This window comes from Planococcus citri, chromosome 2, assembly GCF_950023065.1.
Source record: "Planococcus citri chromosome 2, ihPlaCitr1.1, whole genome shotgun sequence".
In the NCBI taxonomy this organism is placed as follows: Eukaryota; Metazoa; Arthropoda; class Insecta; order Hemiptera; family Pseudococcidae; genus Planococcus; species Planococcus citri.
In genome coordinates, this window is record NC_088678.1 from 4,167,784 (window position 1) to 4,190,835 (window position 23,052).

At 35.0% G+C, this 23,052-nt stretch overlaps 1 protein-coding gene and 1 long non-coding RNA gene across 7 annotated transcripts in view; one reads left to right on the plus strand and one right to left on the minus strand.

Moving 5' to 3' along the window:
• nuf (rab11 family-interacting protein nuf) overlaps window positions 1-23,052 on the minus strand; it is a 93,815-nt gene that overhangs the window by 21,885 nt on the left and 48,878 nt on the right. For 4 of the 6 annotated variants that reach the window (XM_065348096.1, XM_065348095.1, XM_065348092.1 and 1 more), the window contains 2 exons: window positions 12,244-12,279; window positions 510-627 (listed from right to left, as the gene is read on the minus strand). In XM_065348096.1, the coding sequence (XP_065204168.1) occupies window positions 510-627; window positions 12,244-12,279 (154 nt within the window). The remainder of the gene's footprint in view (window positions 1-509; window positions 628-12,243; window positions 12,280-23,052) is intronic. The other 2 variants (XM_065348097.1, XM_065348094.1) reach the window with 1 other exon arrangement.
• On the plus strand, window positions 1,433-4,083 carry LOC135834258 (uncharacterized). Its single transcript, XR_010556624.1, has 2 exons — window positions 1,433-1,630; window positions 3,760-4,083. It is a non-coding gene; the product is annotated as an uncharacterized LOC135834258 (long non-coding RNA).

Consider the following 23,052-nt stretch of genomic DNA (forward strand, 5'->3'; position numbering starts at 1 on the left):
CGAGCATAAAATACAGAATTGAGTGCATTTTGTTGAAATGACTTCGTCTGAAATGTTTTGAACGTCAACTTGGATTTTTCGATAGGGGTCTAATCCCTCCTATATTTTCCATCAGCATCTCAATTATTCTCGAATCGACAAAAAATGAAAAACTCGAGTGACATGCTTGTTCAACGTTATTTGGCTAATTTCGAATTTCATTCTAAGTGGCAGGGAGGGGAGGAGAAGGGTCCACTGGACACTGCTGAATGGAATTTCTAGTATGACGTATTGAATTAAACAATTATGAACATATTTCCAGCAACTAGTTTGACCAGGGGTCCAAAATCGACCTTTTTAAACACATCGATAATATTTCAATTAAACCATTTTTTCCTCTTCGATTTTGAACAATTTTAAAATTGTTTCAAAAAACTTGGAAAGTTTCGATAAGACTGCTTACCTCTTACAACTTTACCTTTCCCTCCACCAATTGTTACATTAAAAAAAAAAATGAACATAAAACTCACTTTATGATTGAGATCCAATACATCTTCTTCCAACGAAGCATCCGAATACACATCGTCCGTCGTGTCACAGGCTGAACTTCGACCAGAGGAATTGAAACTCGAGCTGCGATATAACTGACTGTGAAAAATCATACAAATACAAATTTTTCCTAGTACCGTTTCACGTTTCAAATTATGCGTGATTTTTTAAATATTTTTTTCGTGTTCAACAATAAGCGCGCGAGGCTCGTGTATTTACACAGCTGCAGCTATAGCAAACGATCGAAAATTCGGATCTGGCAAAGGCAGACGGCGGAGTCAGGGGGTAAAATATGATTTTAAGCCATGCAGTGGGCGCAATGATAAAGACTTGTGAGACGACGATTTGAAATTTTTAGGGGTTTCAATCGTTATCGCCTGTATAAGAATCTTTTTACCAACTCACCTTTCAGAGATACCAACTTCCAATTAATGATTTACAGTTTTAAAAATCGTGACAATTAAACAAACCTAGACAGTTCTTTAACCGACATGACAGTTTCAGTTCCTGATAACGCCACAATAGATACAATAAAAATAGATATACAATGTGTACGAATAAGTTGCCTATTCGAGAAATTAAAAAGGCGACGCAGTAATAAAGCTCGAGAAATTATTGTAGTTCTTGACGATTTTCAAGATCAAAGTAATATCAAATATTCCGCAAACAAATCAATACTCGTATCAGTTTAGAGTGAACCACCAACTGACACTATTCCAATCAAAATTTAAATTACTTAATTAAGAAATTTCGCAATAATATTTAATTGAAATTGAAAAAAAAAAATCATAAACGCGACGAAAATTCAATCACAGAAATTTCTCAACATGGGTAATTCAGCCTTCAAAAATTCAATATTTAGAAATAGGTACCTAATAAAAAATAATGTAAAATTTTACGATTCTTCATCCAAATACGAAGGACCAAAAAGTCTATAAATTCAAACACCAAACAACTACGATTAAGTATAGATATTCGGGTCTGAAAATCATTTTCACACTACGTCTTGCGCAACTATAACTAAAATCATGAATTTTGTTATCGCGTTATTGACTGTAGCACTAGTGGTTGCAATTTTTCCCAGCCTAAATCACGCCTCTTGGTAAGTACATTATGATCTTGTTTAATAATTACCGATTTGATGCTTAATTTGAAGTTTCGCTTTGTTTACACTTCTACCCTCGAAGTTGTTAGATTTTATTTTTAAAAATATTCCTTATTTTGTTGATTTTTTTTATCAAATTTTGAAAAAATTATTCCTACAGCTCCCCACAGTAAAAAAAATTTTAAAAATTGAACGAAAATTGCACTCGGTTTCTGGCACAGAATCCTTCTAAAAACTCCTTTTTTAAGAAAAAACCTTGCAGAGCCCCTGGTGAACTTTTCAGATATTTCCAATTCATTCGTCATCATTTTTTTGAAAAATATGTCCCAGAAACACGTAAAAAATCAAAGAAAAAAAAATTCAAACGAAAAAATTTCCAAGTCTACTTCTTTGTCAAGAGTTGCTCTAAAGTCTAAAATAATCTCATTTCCAAGAAAAAACCTATCTCGACCCTCAAACAATGTTTTCTTCACTGTTTTGGGCCCCCAAAGTTCAAAAAATAAAAATAAAGGGTCAGTGAACGTTCGAAAAAAATGGTAATTTGAATTTTTTCGAATAAATAAATTTACATCTAAAAAAATATACATAATTTATTATGATTTTTTTCTTCAAATTTTTGGATCAGCATTGCTTTGGGGACAGGGGGCGGTTTTAATCTCAAAAAGGGGGGATAATTTCAAGGTTATTATTCAACCTTTTGGGTTTTACAAACAGGAGACCAATACTTGCTTGGCTGATCAAGAAAGATTTTTTCTTTAAAAAGGGATTATTTAAAAAAATTCTAATGTAAAAATTGAAAGTTTTCAACAAAAAAAAAAAAAAAAAAAAAAAAAAATAGAAGTTATTTTTTTATTTTGAATGGCTTCTGGCGTGACAAAATTTTTAGGACACCCCCCCCCCTCCCACCATTAAAAACCAACAATTTTAGAGAGTGGAAGTGAAGAAAAAAATCGAAAAAATATTTTTCACGAGGTTGAAATTTTTTTTTTCAAACAATTGCACAAGCCAAATTACCAGCGTTAGAATTTCATTTTCATCAATTATCTCGCATTTTTTCTGAAAATGTGCACTCCAAGTATTTTCATCAATTTCCAAATCAAAATATTCCCTTTTTCAGGATATTAAATGCTAAATTTTTTACTTTACCTACTTCCCTTAGTGAGTAATACACCGAGTGTTCTATTCAAGGTATATAGCAACTCTAACTACCCAAGTATCAATTAGTTTTCCATCCCTAGAAATTAAAAAGAGTATTTGGGCATTGATTTTCCAGGGTTGCACTCTCCAAATATGTATACTTAGGTTGAGTGTTGTCGAGCTTTAAAAGGGACAAAAAAATGCTTTTCAATTTCAGTCCAACTTCAAAATCAAAGAACCATTATTAAGGAACATTTTCAAAGCATCTTATGCGGGCACAACCCAATTTATAAAACATTGAAAGCTTTATAAATATAAAAGAAATTCGTCCAAATAACTCGAACATTTTGAACACCTCCAAAGCTCTTAACTGAATTTTTTTCAATCTATAGGATTTACGTATGTGAGATAGCTTCGTGTGTATGTGACGACATGTGCACCAATAAGGACGATGCGGATAAAGTCTGTAAAGAAGTCACACATATCAACACGACATTTACAGGCTTTTGTTATGTTGGAGTTGATGGAGAAGAGTATAATTGCGAATGCGAAGATAAATATATCTTTGTTTAACATGATTTTTTTTAAAAAAATAATCGACTTGTACTTTGAAATTTTTTTCTCAAAATAATAAACGTTTCAGTAACTCAAAAACCTCACAATAAAATTTATTGGTGTTTTTTTCAAAATCAATTTTACCCTCAAACAGTTTTAAGTGCGTGAATAATTTCGTTATATTTGGGTCATTTTATGCCACATCAGCTCGCTTTTGTTTTTGAATTTTCTCAAAAATTGGAAAAGAACGAAATTGCCCCTCCCCCTCGGACAGGTGGCGCTTGGTTTGTTTTTTTTTTCTACAATTGAAATTTCTCATCGAGATCACCAATATTGGAGTCTAGTAATTGCTCGAGTTGCAGTTTCGATTCAAAATGCATTTAACTATAGCGTTTCGCATCTCCTAAGCTCTTACTTAGTTTTTTTCAATCTAGGTTTTTCGGATGTAAAAATGCTACATGTGTATGTGCTGACGATTGCACGAAGAAAGATGCAGAGGCGGCTTGTAAATATCCCACAGAAATAGAACCTATAAAACTAGTAGTCTGTTCAGCAACGACAAAATGCGAATGCACTCACAAACACCGCTATATAAGCAGAAGAAACTGATCGGTCGAAAAAAAATGATCAACTTGTAGTTTAATGATTTAAAAAAAATGATAATCAACCTATTTGATATGTTTAGATATTTTCAATGTACCTATAATGAAAGACACTCGCGAGTATTTTTTATACTTATTAAAATTTCATCCTTATTATTTGTCGATGTGTTACGTATAACTGATGAATTTGAAATTATCAAAGATTTGTTGGTTATTTTTCGAAATAAGGTATTTTCTCCAAGAAAAATATGTAAGAGTATTTCAACTACCTAAGGGGTCATTCCACGTCAATTGGACCAGGAAGTGGTAGAGGGGTTCGGCGATTTTTTTGAAATTTCTCCTGTGGAAAGGCCTTCCGAAGGGACGACCAATGGCGCAAATCGCAGCCCTCTAGCTCATTTTTAAAGGCAGCCAGGGGGTGTCAAAGTTTTCAGTTATCCTAAAATATCATCCATTTCAGCAGTGGATTACTCGATAACCGCGATACCTACCAAAATGGAACTTTTTCTCATAGTTAGGGGGTTTAAAAGGCTTTTTGGTGATATCATAAAAATCAGTGTTGCCACTTTTTTTCGTACAAAAAATTAGCTCAAAATGTTTCAAAACGTAGTTTTCATATCGTTCCGATTCTCAAAAATTCTGAAAAAAATATATTATGGACAACTTTTTATGCTGAACAACATATTAAAAAATTGGGACGGTAACTCGTCGCAAAGTCGATTTATAAAAATTGAAAGTTTGCGAAAAAATGTGATTTTTTGATTTAAAACATGAAAAAAAGTTTTGATAGGTGAAGTTGACCCATTTGACCCCTATTTTTACGTATCTGTTGAAAAAGTTGAAAACCCCCTTTCACTCGATGAAATGAATTCCTCACAAAAAAATCAAAATTCTAAAAGATTCAAAAAATGAACGAATTTTTATTTTTTTGTCGTGATGTGTAATTTTTATCAACTTTTTCATGAAATACGTCAGAAAGAGGTCAATATAAGACAACTGAATAAATTTAAACTTTTTTTGATGATGGAAATTGAAAATTGAATTTTTTCGAATTTTGATTTTTTTGTGATGAGTTCATTTCATCGAGTGAAAGGATTTTTCCAACTTTTTCGACAGATACATAAAAATAGGAGCCGAATGGGTCAACATCGCCTATAAAAACTTTTTTTCATGTTTTAAATCAAAAAATCACATTTTTTCGCAAACTTTGAATTTTTTTAAATTGACTTTGCAACATGTTACCATCCCAATTTCTTAACATGTTGTTCAACATGAAAAGTTGTGCATAATATATTTTTTCAGAATTTTTGAGAGTCGGAACGATATGAAAACTACGTTTTGAAACTTTTTGAGCTAATTTTTTGTACGAAAAAAAGTGGCAACACTGATTTTTATGATATCACCAAAAAGCCTTTCAAAACCTCTAACTATGAGATAAAGTTCCATTTTGGTAGGTATCGCGGTTATTGAGTAATCCACTGCTGAAATGGATGATACATATTTTAGGATCACTGAAAACTTTGACACCCCCTGGCTGCCTTTAAAAAAGGGCTAGAGGGCTGCGATTTGCGCCATTGGTCATCCCTTCGAAAGATCTTTCCACTGGAAAAATTTCAAAAAAATCGCCGAACCCCCCTACCACTTCCTCGTCTAATTGACGTGGAATGGCCCTAAAAGCGAAAAATTTCATCATTCTCAACAGTTTTTTTCCTCTAGCCCAGTCAAAATGCAATTTGACCCAAACATTATTGCGATCAATGGTTTTTTTTGGTGAATATTGTCTAGGGTGGTATGCTGAACAACATACTAAAAGTTCCCGCCCCTACCCCACGAGCTACCCCCCCCCGTGGAGCAAAACCCCCCAAAATCTGTTTATTGTCAAGAACTCTTGAAATATTGAATTTTGAGTAAAATGAGCTCAGTGATCATTTCATCTTCTCTCCAGTACCTATCAAATGAGCTATCGACCAACTCCCTAGCCTCAAGGGGGGTGGCGCTACGACCTCTCAAAGTGACGTGATTTTAATAATTTTACATTTTTTGACTTGGTACTTGTAACCTGTTCTAATTGATAAAATGAAGTCAAACTTGGGGAATGGGATTCTTTCGGGAGCTAGAGTTGGCCTCTGGAGTGGGGAGGGTCAAAGTTGAAAATTACAGAAAGGTCATTTTTTTGAAGGGGCATAACATGACCCCAAATGGATGAAAAGGGTCCAAAATCATACCATCGGACAGTACCCCATCTGTGATCAACATATACAAATTTTAGCTTTCTGAGTCATCCCCACTCCTTATAAGATGGAAAAACCCGAAAATAGGGGCAAAATAAGGGTATTTTCAACTTAATTCCGCTTTAAATGGGGTGGGGATGACCTAGGAAGCTGAAATTTGGATATGTTGATCACAGATAGGGTACTGTCCGATGGTATGATTTTGGACCCTTTTCATTCATTTGGGGTCATGTTATGCCCCTCCAAAAAATGACCTTTCTGTAATTTTCAACTTTGGCCCTCCCCACTCCAGAGGTCAACTCCAGCTCTCAAAAGAATCCCATTCCTCAAGTTTGACTTCATTTTATCAATTAGAACAGGTTACAAGTCCCAAGTCATAAAATGTAAAATAATAAAATCACGTCACTTTGAGGGGTCGTAGCGCCACCCCCTTAAGTTAGGGAGTTGGTCGATAGCTCATTTGATAGGTATTGGAGAGGAGATGAAATGATCACAGAGCTCATTCTACTCAAAATTTAATATTTCAGGAGTTCTTGACGAAAAACTAATTTAGGGGGGCTTTGATCCACTGTGGGGGGTTAGCTCGTGGGGCAGGGGCGAGGACTTTTAGTATGTTGTTCAGCATACCACCGTAGACAATATTCACCAAAAAAACGTTTGATCGCAATAATGTTTCGGTTCACCTATTTTTTTCTGCTATTTGACTGTGCTACTCATAATTAGCAGTATTATTGGAATTGATTTTCATCAGTTTGCCGAATTATACGACACTTGATTTTTGTCTGACGTAGGTTCTACGAATGTAACATAGCTGTTTGTCAATGTGATGACCGTTGCTCAGCCCCGGAAGCAACTGAGGCTTGCCACAAACCCACATATGGGAACCCTTTGCACACGAAAGAATGTGCAATCCCTGGCGTGCGACGTAAAAGTTTTTGTGACTGCACTCACAAATCCGTGGTATGAGAAACAACGCGTAGTTAAAAATGACCAAATTGTACATTTATTTAAAAACATTCTTCGGAACAATAAATTAATATTTCACTGACTACATTTACATATGTATTTCAACTACCTACGCGAATAATTTCATCGTTCTCGACAGTTTTCCCTCTCGTATTAGAATAGTACATATTGAAATTGATTTTCATCAGTTTCCCGAATTATCGACACTGATTTTTGTCTGACGTAGGTTCTACGAATGTAACATAGCTGTTTGTCAATGTGATGACCGTTGCTCAGCCCCGGAAGCAACTGAGGCTTGCCACAAACCCACATCTGGGAACCCTATGTTCACAAAACAATGTGCAATCCCTGGCGCGCGACGTAGAAGTGTTTGTGACTGCACTCATAAATCCGCGCTATAAGAAGATATGCGTAGTTAAAAATGACCAAATTGTACATATTTAAAAACATTCTTCGGAACAATAAATTAATATTTCACTGACTACACATATTTTCCACCGTCGAGGTTGTTGGATTTTACTTTTAAAAAATTCTTATTTCGTTGATTTTTCAATAAACTCCAAAATAATTATGGTATCGTAATATCTCAACTTTGCCTGAAATTTTTTTCAATATTTCAACTCTCGAAGTCGTAGTTTTTTCCCTCATATTGCGTTGAAATTGATTTTCATTCATCAGTTTTCCAAATTATGACACTGGTTTTTTTCTGACTTAGGCAGTTCAGATGTAAGGAATCTATTTGTGATTGTGAGCCAGGTTGCTTGAACGTCGAAGCGAGGGACGCTTGCGACGTACCCACACGAAACAACCCTTTGTACACAAAAGTATGTCAACACAGTGACCAGCCATTTCAAAGTGCTTGTGACTGCACTCACAGATCAGCGCTCAGAAGAAGACGATGAAGATCCTGTACATGTCTAAAAACATTCTTCGCCACAATAAATGTTTCAGTGACTTGAAAATATAGGTATGGTCGGAGTATTTTTATGCTGACAAATTTTATTCGTACCTATTGCGATAATAATAATTGATGAACCTAAAATTATCGAGGAAATTTGGCTCAATAATAATTTTAGAGTGAAAATTTAGACTTTTTATCGATTACCTGCTCGATTTAAAATTTTAATCCTCGGATTTCTCAAAAAATGGTTAAATATTTCAAAGTAAAACTTTTGCTTGTACACGAAAAAAATTCGAACGTGAAATATTGACGGTTAGTAGGAACTTATGACTCATAATTTCATCGAATCGATAATTTTTGAATTTTTTAAAAATACACAAAAAACACATCAAAGTACGACGAAACTAAACGATGACACGACAGAATCATTTTAAAAGAACAAAATTATTGATGAATTCTCTTACATTTCGACTTGAAAAACAAAAAAAAAAGTAGGTATTTTTTTCATCAATATATCGATCGAGAATATCGATTTTAGCCCACCAAAGCCCAATAGGCGGAAAATTTTTCTGATAAGACATAGCCAGATGAAAAAAAAAAACATGTAAAAATGCCCCACCACTCAAAATTTCAGGAGCTAAAATTCATTTTTGAAGTTTTGGGAAATTCAAAAAAATCAAATTCGCAAAAAAAAATCAAAATTCTATCTATTCTGATAATTAGGTATCCTATACCAGTACACCAGCCTCTCCAAATCGATTTGGAAATGGTTTAGAGCCGTTTTTAGCAGATTTCTTCGAAATGAAAATTTTCAAAAAATGTTACCAAATCAAGTTGCGAAGCTGAAATTGAACTAACCATATTTTTTTGACATGCTGAGATCACTGGAGGGGAGTTTCAAGCCCTTCTAAAATATTTTGAAAATTCTAATTTCTAAAAAAATATCACGATAAGGACACAATCTTCGTAAGCTTCATTAAATTTCGAAAAAGTGGAAAATTGACTCACTCTAGTGCTTATTACATCAATTCAATCTCCACTAGAGCGATTGAAGGAGGGTAGGGGGGGGGAGTGCGACAATATCCATATCTATCTCTTATAAATTGAAGAATTAGGATGAGTTGAAATTTCACATCATCTCGAACTAAAAAGGAAGTCGAACGGCTGATTTCGTTCGTATTTTTTTACGAGTTCACCACTCTTATTCCTGCTATAAATTCCAAGAGTAAGTATTAAGAGCGGACACAGCACACGTAATTTACACGTTATTGCGAATTCCTGCCGAACTGTCAAACTCTCAAGACTGTCTGAACTCGAAGAAAATCTGCTGGAAGTAGGTAAGTATTTGAAAGAGAATCGATGGAAGATTCAAAAAAACGTAGGTAAGTACAAATTAAAATTTAATAATCTACAAGTTGAACTTTCGAGGAAAAAAATTCAAAATTCTTGGAGCAGGAATAAAAATTGAAGACTTGACTTTTTCATCCTCTTTGTAATAAATTGATTATCAAAATGAAACATCTCAACATAAAAACCTCCAATTTTGATCAAAATTTTAAAAAAAATCTTTTGAGGGCAATAACGTCGAATGTATGGCTTGTTTTTTGATTAGACCCATCTAACAAATCTCACAAGTGCCTCTAAACATGGTCAAAGACATAAAATTGACTTCACGTCCCTAAAACTCCTTACATTTGGGTCATCGTTCAAAATGAATGTAGGAAGATTTTGACCAAATTCAGCAAAGACCTTCGTTTTGAGTTGAAAGTCACTAAGAAAAATTTTGGCACTGGGGATAACCCTGGAAGAGAGATATGTGTCCTCAAAGAGCGAGAAAATCATATTCATAAAAATTTGAAGCAGTCTGACCTTACTCTAAATTGAAATTTTTATTCTCTAATTTTTGGCGTTCTTCACAAAAGAGGGCCAATCTCTGCTTAAGAGGATTAAGATTTTTTTTTTTTGAAAAAATGGAAAATTTTGGGATGAATTGAGAGTTTTTTATTTTTTTAAGATGTTTCAGCCTGCGAGAGGAGAGTATTTTCCAGCACAATAATTTCTAGTCAGAGGACTAAAATTTTCCGAAAATTTTCTTAATAAAAATCAACCTAAATAAAAATATCAATTTATCCAAAAATTGTCCACTTCTACAAGCATATTTACATAATTCCCTTTTCAAGAAAAACCTGTTCTTGGTTCCCCATTCCCCAATCAATGCTGGTTTCATTATAGAGCCCTTCAAAGTTGTACTCGTAAAAATCTAAAAAAAAAAAATCAAAAAAAAGGCAGAATTGGTCATTTTTATTTCAAAATTTCTTATTTCTGAATAACGTCCCTTTTCATTTTTGAAAAAAAAACCTCCCTGGTCCTCCAAACAATGTTGACTTTTCTTACAGAGGGGCCTCTAAATCTGAGAAAGATCAAAGAATTTGGTAAGAAAACAAGGCTCAGTCAGAATTGTGCAAAAAAGCTTTTTTCAGGAACCTTTCGTAATCCTCCAGCAATGTTGGTCTCCATTTTTAAAGACTCCCAATGTACGAATCTACCCCTCCCTCCGTTCCCCAAGAAAATAAAATAATCAATTGGTACCTAGGTACTTTTTTTTCAATTTTGAATTTTTTATTCAGATTTTAAAAATTAAAAAACAAGACTTGAAGAGGCCTTTTGACAGGATGTCTTTTAAATACTTCCCAACTTTTTTGAAAAAGGGGGGCCGGAGGGGGTGTCAAAAAATCTTCACCATTTTATTTTTTATTGACAGATCATATTGCAAACATTTCACGACTTTTTTTTACAGGGGTGAGAGGGGTCAAAATAATCCTGAACACGTCAATTTTTCAATCGTCCAAACTCCATTTTGCATTTAGTTTCGAAGTTTTTTCAAAATTCTACAAAAAAAAAAGGATATACGAATTGGAAAATACTGAGTTGGGTTGAAGAAAAAAACCAAAACGGGACATTCTAATTGAAAGCAGAACAATATCAGGAAGCACAAGCAGAAAGCTGGACAAAAAGCAGTACTTGCAGAATTGGCAGAACTGTTATATGTGTATTAGACACCTTGATTCTATTATCCAATTATTTTTAAAACAAGGAAGTGGAGCTCAAGTTCCATTTTCTCGTCATGTAGAGGAGAGGGGACGTTTTTCAAAGTTGGAAAAAATCAAAATCAAAAATTGAAGTCTGTAAACATTTTTTAAATTCATTTATTTATTTTTTCAATTTTAGAGACTTTAAACAGCAAATGGCCAACTTTGTTTGGGGGATCGAGAGAAATTTTCTCTTCAGAGGGAGGTTATTTGGGAAAGTTCTGACTCAGAAATGGGAAACTTTCAAAAAAAAAGATCACCGATTCTAATTTAATTCCATTTTTTTTTCATTTTTCCCAGCTTGGGATATAGGGGGTCTCCATAATAATGTACCAAATAGGTTGAAACTTAGGATAGTTTTTTTTTTTTTTTTTTCTGAAAAATAGATTTGTTTGGGAAAATTATGACGCAAAAACAAATAATTTTGGATCGAATTTGTTTCTGGGGAGGGGGGGGGTGCTTTTTTGGTACAATTTAATTTCAAGTTAGAGAGCTAAAATTTTTAGCAAATTTTTTCATAGAAATCAAAAACTAGGAGGAGAGAGAGGAAGCAAAAAAATTGCTGAAAAAATTTCACAAGTATAAATGCCACGCTAATTCTCCAGGCCCCCCTTCACATTCAATTTGAAAAAAAAACTTGAAAATTTTTTTTTTAATATGATGTGATGTGATACGTCGATTTTGACTGATGATCTAATATTACGTTTTTTGAACTTCGAGTAGGTAATAAATCTCCCCCTCCCCAATTCTCATCACATAGCATTCCTTATGATATTTCTATCCCACCGAATTCGATCGTTTGCTATAAGAACGTGCATAATAATCACCAACTTGGAGCATGGCAATGAAGAAATCCAACGAAACGATTACAACTTCTTCAATCCGTTAGCCAAGTACACCACCCCAAAAAAAGCCTCGCAGGTTACTTTCGATTCTCGATGCAATACTGATTGAATTTCAGACGTAGATAGGTACTTTCTACGAACCAAAAACCAAAATCCAGTATTTTCCACACAATCAATCCTCGAAAGTACCCCAAAATGTGCCAAAATCCAAAACGCAACCAGCCCAAAACACGGTACAGAAAAAAGCCACTCTAAATAATAATTCAAAAACGTGAAAAACTTACCTGGCCAAAGCGTTCGAGCCAAGTCTTTTGCCAGACCTGTAATCATACGAGACATACATATACGATAAAAATAAACCGTCAAATTACGAAAATCTTCCAATAGTAAGTACTACGTGACTAAATTTATGATAAATCGAATGACCTAGTACTAGTACTCGAACGATCGAAAAAAACCGGTTACACGAATCACGAATATTACACTCCTCTCACATATGAATATAAGACGTATATATGAGTTCGAGAGTTAGATTTACAAACGCGGATAGCAGCGATTGAATTCGCGATCAACTGCCAGTAATTTGGCAGATACTGTTGCCGCAATGCCCATAAACGCGCAGATTGCCACCAAATGAACAAACAAAAAGCGCACTATAAATCAAACCGTGGTTGGAAAAAAATCATAAAAATGGGATGAAAAACGTAGGTAGGTACGTAAACGTATAGATCAGCACAGACACGATGGTAAAACTTTTCCAAACATTGGTACGATGAAAACTGTGGGTATATGCGGTTGACTACCTATCGTACGCAGAGGCGTCCGCAACTACGAGTACACCAAACCCAAGGCAAAGAGGAGGGTTACCTACGTTAGGTTAGCCGATATATTGATTCAATAATAATAGCGTAATGAATGCCACAACGTCAAATCAACGTCCTACGTCACGAATCCTTTTAATTTTACTTACTACGTCACGATAAACTATACATTATTATTTTGTTTCGCTAAACAGGAAAAAAAAATCCTAACAATGTCTAAAATGCTACCCTCCCCATCTCCAGCTGCCTTCACTCAATATACGAGATAACTTCATCATCAACAACAACAACACGCATTTATCCTCATCGTATAGAGTTTTGGGAGCATTATCAAGTACCTATCTGAGGTAAGAAAAAAAATAAATACCATAGGTATCTCTGGCCAAGAATGCGGACACCTCACCATGCAAATGTACGTCATCGCTGGTCGACTGGAAAGTTGCGAACCACAATGATAGCTAGCTAACTCGACTACTCCATACACCTTTTTACGATACCTATGCGTGTATATGGAGTACCTACAATGTTCATATTGGTGTTGTTGCTGAATACGTGTACATTGACATACACACACAGCTATGAACAATAATAATGGACATTGTAACCGAGTGTAACTAACTGCCAAAGTGCCGAAGCAGAAACAATATGATTAGAAAGTATCTCCGTTATGGCGATATCGATGCGCGCATTATTATACAATAGTTGACCACTTTTGCGCGACAGTTTTTTTTTTCACCATTTCGTAGAGTTTTTTTCTCTCCTTCTTTCCAGAGAGGCACCTGTACATACAAATACATATGTATATCTTTCGCAGCCTTACAAAGCCATAAAAATATGAGAAACTGAATCATATTTTTTTTACTCTATTCACATCGTAGGAGTGGTTTCCTTTTTCAAGCATATACTTAACGTCATCGCGCCTTCTCGATTTAGTATTCGTAGGTAAGGTATACAGACTGAAATCTATGATCTCATCAGCAGTGTTCTCGATGTCATCAGCAACAGCCAGCACTCATCTTCTGTATCCCGCTGATCAAATTAAACGTAGGTACTTAGAAGAAGAAAGTACATATTATTTTATACGATGAAAATTTCGCCTTATATATTTATCAAATTCTCCATCTGAGGTAATAAAATTGCCTTCGTATAAGTGAGTTATGCGCATTGGAAAGGGAAAATCTACCACGCTCGACCTATTTTCCCCTCATTAGGTACTAAATGTAAACATATCTAGAGCGAGTAAGGTTCCACGAGTAAATCCCATTCGTGTCTAATTAACTCTTTTAGATAAGAAAAGTAATTAAGCAGCGGATACAAAATTCACGAATTTTTTATTTTATTTTTTTTCGAAAGAACAACCTGCGTGGAAGTGCAAGGATGTGGTCGATGGGCATGTTGAGAATTTTTTGAAAGGGGAGGTAAGGGTTTCATACACTCCAAAAAAAAAGATTTAAAATGTCGTACATATGTACTTGTTTTAAAGCTAATTCATTTCAGACATTTTTACGGGGGGGGGGGGGGGGGAGAAGGAAGAAAACGCTTCATATTGGTGAAATATTTCAAAAATGCAAAAATTAATAATTTTTTAGGTTCCTGCTTTGGTTTAAAACGGCGGCGAAATTTTTTCAATATATTTCAGCCCTAAAATTATAAGATAGCACAAAAAATAGAATTTCTCGTCAATTTGTTGGCAAATTGGAAAGGGGGAGGGGGATTTTTTCACATGTTTGTCTACACATTAGTAAAATATCTCAAAAGTGCCAAAATTTTCATTTTTCAAGTTTCTAATGGTATTTTTGCAATAAGTGTAAAACTTGTAATTTTTTTCTCGAAAATGAAAAAAAAAATTCAGTCCAATTTTTTAATATTTTATTTTGCATAAAAAGGACTAAAACTGAGAACTTTTTGTAACATTCTGGCTAGATTTCAGTATTTTAACTTCTGTAATTCATCCACTAACTTTTAATCGCGTTACTGCTTGGTTCAACTCGAATTCATCCCCTAACTCAATTAAAACTCTAAATCAAAGTATTTACTCACACTTTCAAAATTCATTAAGTGTTGTAAATTCAAAATCAAACACTTACCCATGGTTTTTGAGTCAATTAATAGACAGTAAAATTTTATAGCTGTGGGCTCTTTGATTCCCACAGCCACCCCTGATTCACATGATAATTTGATTCTCATAAATGTCAAATTTTGAAACATTTATGGCTCTGGGCTCACGTTTTCGCCCTCATGCTCGCAATCATTTTCAATATGTGACCCCCTCTGACCAAATCGACCATTTCAATGAAATTTCAAAAAATGTTTTTTTCTCAAAAATCTGATCTTTCAACCCCTAAAATTCATTTTACACATCATTATTTTGGACATTTTTTTTCGTCGAAACGGTCGATTTTGTCAGAGCGGGTCACATGATAAAACCAAAAATTTGAATACATTAATATTTTCTCATACCAAAAGTTGACACTTATAACAATTTGTACAAGAGCTAATGAGCTCTAAGAATTTTTTAAACCCCTTTGACATTAACCACAAGTACATTCAAAACATTGACATGACATTTACAACTTTTTTATGATCCTTACTAATTATTCAGAATTGTAACCCTTTTTCATTTGTCGCGTGCACACACCCTCCAAATTGCAACCTTACGATGTCATAAATGTCACCTGCATTTCAAAATCGCGCATCCTTTTTGATCCTTTCCCAAAATAAATTTAAATCAACTATCTTACCAATTTGCCCAATTTGAAGCCCTCTCTTTCAAAACAAACCAAAATTTTACTATAAATAGATTTGGGGTGAGTATACAATCCTCTGGTGTTTTTTTCGTTTCATGACTACCTACTTTGTTTTTTTAAAAAGTTCGTTATTGAATTTTGTCATTTTCAAAGTTCACAGTGCCCCTCAGTTTCCTCTTTCAGTTACAGACCATTTTCATGATGGAGGAGATGGGGCTAGGAATTTGCTCTTGCAATAAGTACAGGGAATTTTTCAATGAGTTTGCCTTCGATTTGGATAGGATCACGATATTTGGAAAAAGCACGGTTTAAACTGCTCATAACCAGAATTTCAGTAGCCCGAATTAATTTTTCGATTTTTTGCGAATTTTGAAGATTCAAAATTCACCATTTTATGCAATTTGCACTTTTTAAAAAAATATTTGTACTCAGAAAAAATATGAGAATTTGTTCTGAGACTGATATCAAATCCTTCGAACTGAATTTCCTCAATTTTCAGTCAGTTTGGAGCCTCCGGTGCAATTTTCGATTTCTTCAGAAGGAGTGGAGATTCACTTGACCAGTTAAAAATCGAGTTGTGGCTTATCCTCGACCTATTTAACAAGTTTATCGACATTATTAGCCAGATTTTCAGGCGGATATTTTGAGCGTTTTTTTGACCAGAATATTTAGGTATATCTATGTACATATGCAGGAAAAATTCAAGTAATCAAAAATTTTCCTTTCGTATAGAAAATTTTTTGAAAGTTGCACGAATTGTTCTATCTCTCCTATCCCTCCATCCGAATTTTAATATTTCCAGCGCGATTTTCGTTTTCTCCAGAATTTCACAATTTTTCCAGAAGGCGTGGAAATTAACTGAAGCCGTTGAAAATCGAGTTGTGGTTTATTCTTGATCAATTTAAGAAGGTTTTCTAGACCAAAAAAGTTTATATTTACTTCGCCAAGAAAAAAAATTCAAAATTCAAAAACGAAAAATTTCCATCCAAGTAGATAGGTATGTTTTAAATTTGCTCGAATGACTTTGTTTCGTCTAAAACCAATTCCCTAAATCAGAATTTTACCATTTTCAGTCCTACCAAAGCTTCCAGCGCGATTCTAGATTTTTCAGAATCTTAAAATTTCTCAAAAAGCCGTGAAAATCAATTTAGACAACTAAAAATCGAGTTTTGGCTTACTTGCGGGCTTATTTAACAAGCTTATCCATGTTTCGTTCGATTCCCAAACTCTCAGGCGAACACCTCAGTGTGTTTTTTTAATCACAATATTTTTAGTGATAACTGGAAAATGCTGGTCAAAAAACATCAAAGATGTCCACCTAGAAATCTGCTCAAATGAGGGTAAACGTTTCAAACCGGTTCAGAATTAGTCACAACTTGATTTTTAGCTGTCGAAATTAATTTCCAAGCCTTCTAGAGGAACTGAAAACCACGCTGGAGTCTCCAGAATAACCAAAAATGGTGAAATTCACCACAAGTTGATTTTTAGCTGCTCACCATGCCTTCTGAAGAAATCGAAAATCACGCTGGAGTCTCCAAATAATATATGCGTCAAAATCGATTGAAGAGACCGAAAATTGGGACCATTTCGTACCAGAAATCAAAAGAAACATCAACGTCTCGATTAACCAAACCACAGGTAGAACACCGTTCAAGCTTCTACATGGTTATATGCCGCGATTTTCCTTATCACCAAAAATGGTGAAATTCGCCACAAGTTGATTTTTAGCTGTCCAAATCGATTCTCATGCCTTCTGGGGGGAATCGAAAATCACTCCGCCGGAGTTTCCAAAATGGCATAAAATGATGAAATTTGCCACAGCTCGATTTTTATCTGTCCAAATTAATATTTCATGCCTTTTGGAGAAATTGAAAATTACGATGGTGAAATTCAGTTCGAGAGAATTGATAGATATATGATTTTCATCATTTTTGCAGAGCAAATAATATTTTTCTTCGCTTCAAGGAATCAGCCAAGATGTACCACAAGGCACTGTATTGAGACCAACATTTGTTCATCTTATACGGCTATAATATTCCTTAACCAGCTGATAATGAAATAGCAATGTTTGCTGATGATATGTGTTTACTCAGCCAAAATAATGATCTTCTAATTGCTCGTAATCAACTTCAAGCTGGTATTAATGAATTATAACCATGGTTTGAACGCTGGAAACTTGAGCTAAATCCTCTTAAAAGTGAAACGAAAATCTTCACACTTCGCAAAATCTCACCAACTCCAGAAATCTTAATCAATAACACTGTGGTACCATGGAATACATCATCAGTTAAATATCTCGGCATACACTTGGACCAGAAACTATCTCTCAAAAATCATATCGTTCTCAAATCACATGATGCCTACCTCAAACTATGTAAACTTTACCCCTACTGAATTGTCGTTCCAGATTGATGTCTACATCTTGTAGTCTACTTCTTTACAAAAGTCTCATCCGTAGCTCATTCACATATGCAGCGCCAATATGGATAACACAGCTTCAAAAACTAACAAACATAAGCTACATACAAATTATACAAAACAAAGTTCTGCGAATCATTACAAACACACCATAGTTCCTCTGTAACAATCAGTTACATAATGAACTGCAAATAGAATCAATCGATCGATGCCTTCTCTGAAAGACTTACTGAAAAATACCTATTCACGCTGGAATCATTTGATGACTTCGAATTCCTACTTAGCAAAAATCTTATGAATCGTCTTAAAACACATAAAAATCCTCAAGATCTTTTTTGATGCAATAAAATAATAATTCTTTCAAATCGTTATATTCGTAGGTTTTTATAACATTTTTTTGACTACCCTCTTAAGTGTCGTGTAATTATTGTATAAAAAATTGATCATTTTGTGTACAGCGTTTAGAAGCTGAGCCGAATAAATACATATTTCTCTCTCTTTCTCTCAAAAGTTCTCCAAAAATTGAAAAGTCAATTTAGCTGTAAAAATTTTGGTTCATGAGTTTCAGATCATGTTATTCCAAACCTTGAGAGGTTTCCTTATCAGATTGGCATCTTGATTGAAAATTTGACCCCCCCCCCCCCCTCTTCAACTACATACGTTGGGGTAATTGCTCACCAAAATACACAAAAATATGGATATTGATTGGCAATGCAAAATTTACTGTTTTTTTTCATTTTTTTTCAAATTAGTAACTCCAGTCAACGAAGCATCTCTCACTTTACATTCAATATTCAGAAGTACGATGTCAATCCATCCATTTCTTTTTTCAGGTCTGTGCCATAAAAATATCTGTGATCGTTTAATTTACGACAATTTCGTCGCATTTCGCGTCGAAACATTGCCTCGTTACCTTACAAACAATCGCCATAATTCATCAACATTGTATTATAATATCGTACATCACATTTCCACTCCCATCTACATACTATAGATATAAATTTACAAACCATAGACTGCACTCCAATCGATCCCAAATACTAAAACTCAATCTTGCCAATTTCACGTCAGACTTTACGGATCAAGAAATCGGCCATCGGTTGGCGGTCAAATCGAAAGTATTCATTTAAATTAGGTATATCAATCTAACTTAAGCCAGAGTTAGGCGATATCCATATAGCCTTAGAGGTTTTTACCTGGAGTAGTCACGTTCTCGTTTCATACGGTTAATTCACCTAACGACTTGGCGATTCACCACCGTTGTTGTCGTCGATACGCGTAAATGCGCAGGTTTGCCCCGATAAGATTACGTTATCGTGATAAATCTCCATCTGCGTGTAAGACAGTGAGAGACGCCCAATCCACCAATATATCTCCGGATCCAGATGTAATTCTTATAATATTTCGTACATTTTACTGACGTGAGACGTGTGAACTTACGTAACCGATTTTTCGATCAAAATATAGGTACGAGTACGATGAGATGCAAGCGTCAGCATAAAAAGCACACGAGATCAGCTCATCATCTGTACAAACAGATGTCGATGATGCAGATCTTATACGCGCACAAAGCACAACACAACATATGGTTCTCTATTCGTACGATCGCGATCTATTAATGGAACAACACGTAGGTATCTGGGTTTGATTTTCGTGCAAATTATTCGCGTATTTACGACTATTTTTTTATTTTTTATTTTTTCATCAAACTATAGTTTATATGTTCACATCTGCGACTACATTCACCGAAATAAACCGCAGCGAGCACGTACGCGAACGCTCATATACTCGTACGAGTTCGAGTACTTCCAACACTCTGATGGAATGGCTGTAAGGTACGAGTAGGTACTAGGTACCTAGGTACGTAGACGTCTGCACAGGTATTTGTCCTAAATAACCAAATCACCTAGCCATAAGCTAGATACCGCGAATCGTGCTGTGTATCTGTATACGCACGTTTACCATACCTTCTCTCTTACGACTGATAGTGAGTCGTATGTATGGGCTTTTTGCAATCCAACCAACCAACCAACCAATCGAATCTGCTAATGATATGCTGCGTGTATATAGTTACCCATAGAAAGTATATACCCAACATTCTCGTCCATCGACCAACAACCAACCTCTTCGGTCATTAATTAATCGTAAATCACACATGGCTGCATAACGGTCGAGCTACGGAGCTGAAATTATAATACACGGTGTGTTTTCCAACTAATAATATCGTACGCTTGATACGTACTCGTACCTACATCGGTATTTATTATTACGAGTAAGCTTAATCGTACTCGTAGGTTTGTATGCAGTACTTTTCCTTCATTTATTGTGAATGAAAACAGCGATGAGGGAAAAGTTGACGGCGGCGATCATTTTTACCATCGTTGTGAACTGTTTTGTCGCAATGAGCCAACGATATGCTCGATTGCGGGGGCAACGGCTCTCGCCTGTAGGATGCAGTTTCCATTGTTTCGAAATACGCGATCGCGATGTTATCGAGGGAGCTTTAGTAACGTTTTTCGTCTCCCTGTACCTCTCCCTACCTAGAGCTTGGCTTGGCTTGGCTTTTTTTTTTTTTTAATAAACAGGATTCCACGACTGTTTAATATTCAATTAACGATTACATAGTTGGGATGTTCTATTAGGTTTGCATGTATTATGTACTTTTATGCTAATACCATGATTATTTTAAATCCTCTCGTATAGTTGGTTAAGTGTTACCTATGCTCCCATCGTTCTTTTCGAGCTCGTTTACATTGTGTTGTTATTTTGTACGAGTAATGTAGGTATTTTTTTTTAAAACAAAATAATAACATCGTTTATTATTTCCGGAGGCAAATCAGAAGAAAGTTCTCATAAATGAACGAAAAATTTAAATGTTGCAACATGCAGGGAGAGAGGGGATGAAATTCGATAGAGCTTCGTTGGGAAAAATTGCTCTCAAATTACAGTAAAACAGCACAGTTTTCTTCACTTTTTTAGTCGGGGAGCCCGCATAAGGGTCTATTGAACACCCCCCCCCCGGGCGATCATCCGGGACAACTTTTTTCTTAGAGGGGGAGTCCTAAGGAACATTTCTATAGCCCTTGTCCTAAAAAAAAAGTGGCCCTATACTTACAAAATGGTGGCCATTTTGATTGACAGGTCAGCCGAAATCGCAGATTTTGCACGAAATTTTTCAAACTTTACAAAGGTAGATCGACAGATCATGCAAAAATTCATCATCTGTCAAAATTTCAAGAGCTAAAGTGCGTTTTTCGATTTTTGGTGAATTTTTGAAAATCCATTTTAGGCCAAAAATGAGGGGAAAAATCAAAATTTTACCAAATTGACTAAGAAAGCTGAAATTTGGGATATACCTTATTTTCGACATGTCAAATCGATTGGAAACGGTTTCAACTCGTTTTGAGCAGTTCTGGAGCCTCCAGCAGATTTTTGAAACTCGAAATTCCCACAAAATTCCATCAAATTGGAGTTGTAAAGCTGAAATTTATTCTAAAAACTAATTTCAATACGCTACGAAGTACTGCAAGTGAATTTCAAGTTATTTTAGAGCCTCCAGCGACTTTTTTGAAAATTACTGGAGCCTCCAGTAATTTTTGAAACTTAAAATTTTCACAAAATTTCATCAAATGGAGATGGAAAGCTGACATTTACTCTACATTTCAATTTTAACACCCCAGAATACGACTTCAGGTGGGTTCAAGTCATTTTAGAGCCTCCAGCGACTTTTTTGAAAACTACTGGAGCCTCCAGTAGATTTTCGAAACTTGAAATTCCCGCAACATTAATTTATGAAATGGGGTTGGCAAGTTGAATTTTACTTCGCAGACTACTACTACGTGGTGGTTTCAAAATGGTTTTGAAACTTGCAGCTACTTTTAGGAAATTTCAATTTTCCAAAAAAAATCCATAACACCTTTCAAAAAGTCGCTGGAGGCTCCAAAACGACTTGAAATCCACCAGCAGTCAACTTCGCAGCGTATTGAAATTAGTTTGCAGAATGAATTTCGACTCTCTATCTCAGTTTGATGATGTTTTGGGGAAATTGCAAGTTTCAAAAATCTACTGGAGGCTCCAGTAGTTTTCAAAAAAGTCGCTGGAGGCTCTAAAATGACTTGAACCCACCTGAAGTCGTCTTCAGGGGTGTTAAAATTGGAGTGTAGAGTAAATTTCAGCTTTCCATCTCCATTTGATGAAATTTTTTGAAAATTTAAAGTTTTAAAAATCTGCTGGAGGTTTCAGGAATTTTCAAAAAGTCGCTGGAGGCTCCAAAACGATTTAAAATTTACTTGCAGTACTTCGTAGCGTATTGAAATTAGTTTTTAGAATAAATTTCAGCTTTACAACTCCAATTTGATGGAATTTTGTGGGAATTTCGAGTTTCAAAAATCTGCTGAAGGCTCCAGAACTGCTCAAATCGGGTTGAAACCGTTTCCAATCGATCTGGCATGTCGAAAATAAGATATATCCCAAATTTCAGCTTTCTTAGTCAATTTGGTAAAATTTGGATTTTTTCCCCTCATTTTTGGCCTAAAATGGATTTTCAAAAATTCACCAAAAATCGAAAAACGCACTGTGGTTTGAAAAATGTTGTGCAAGCCCTATGTTGAAACCCAAAATCTGCGATTTCGGCTGACCTGTCAATCAAAATGGCCGCCATTTTGTAAGTAAGGCTAACTTTTTTTCGGGCAAGTTTGCTTTAAAATGTTCCTTAGGATGTCCCCTTTAAGAAAAAAGTTGTCCCGGAGGATCAGCTGAAGGGGGGGGGGGGGGTGCAATTACTCCTAATGTCATATGCCGGACTATTAAGTTCAAATTGAAAAATGTTCTGGTTTTCAATCCTGAAAAGGTAAACTATTTTTGAAACATTGTGGCCGAAAAAGTGAAACTTTTGTAAGTTAGTAAAAAAGTGTGAATTTTCGTAATTTCTGGCAAATAGAAAACTTTAGCAAGTAAAGGGCTTTTTGAGAATTTCTGCCAATAAAACGATATTTGAACATTTTTGGAAATTTTTTGCAAAAAAAAACGACAATTTTCAGCAAGATTTTGACAATTTTAGCGAAAAAGCAGGAACTTTTGGAAATTATTGGCAAAAAAGCGATATTTT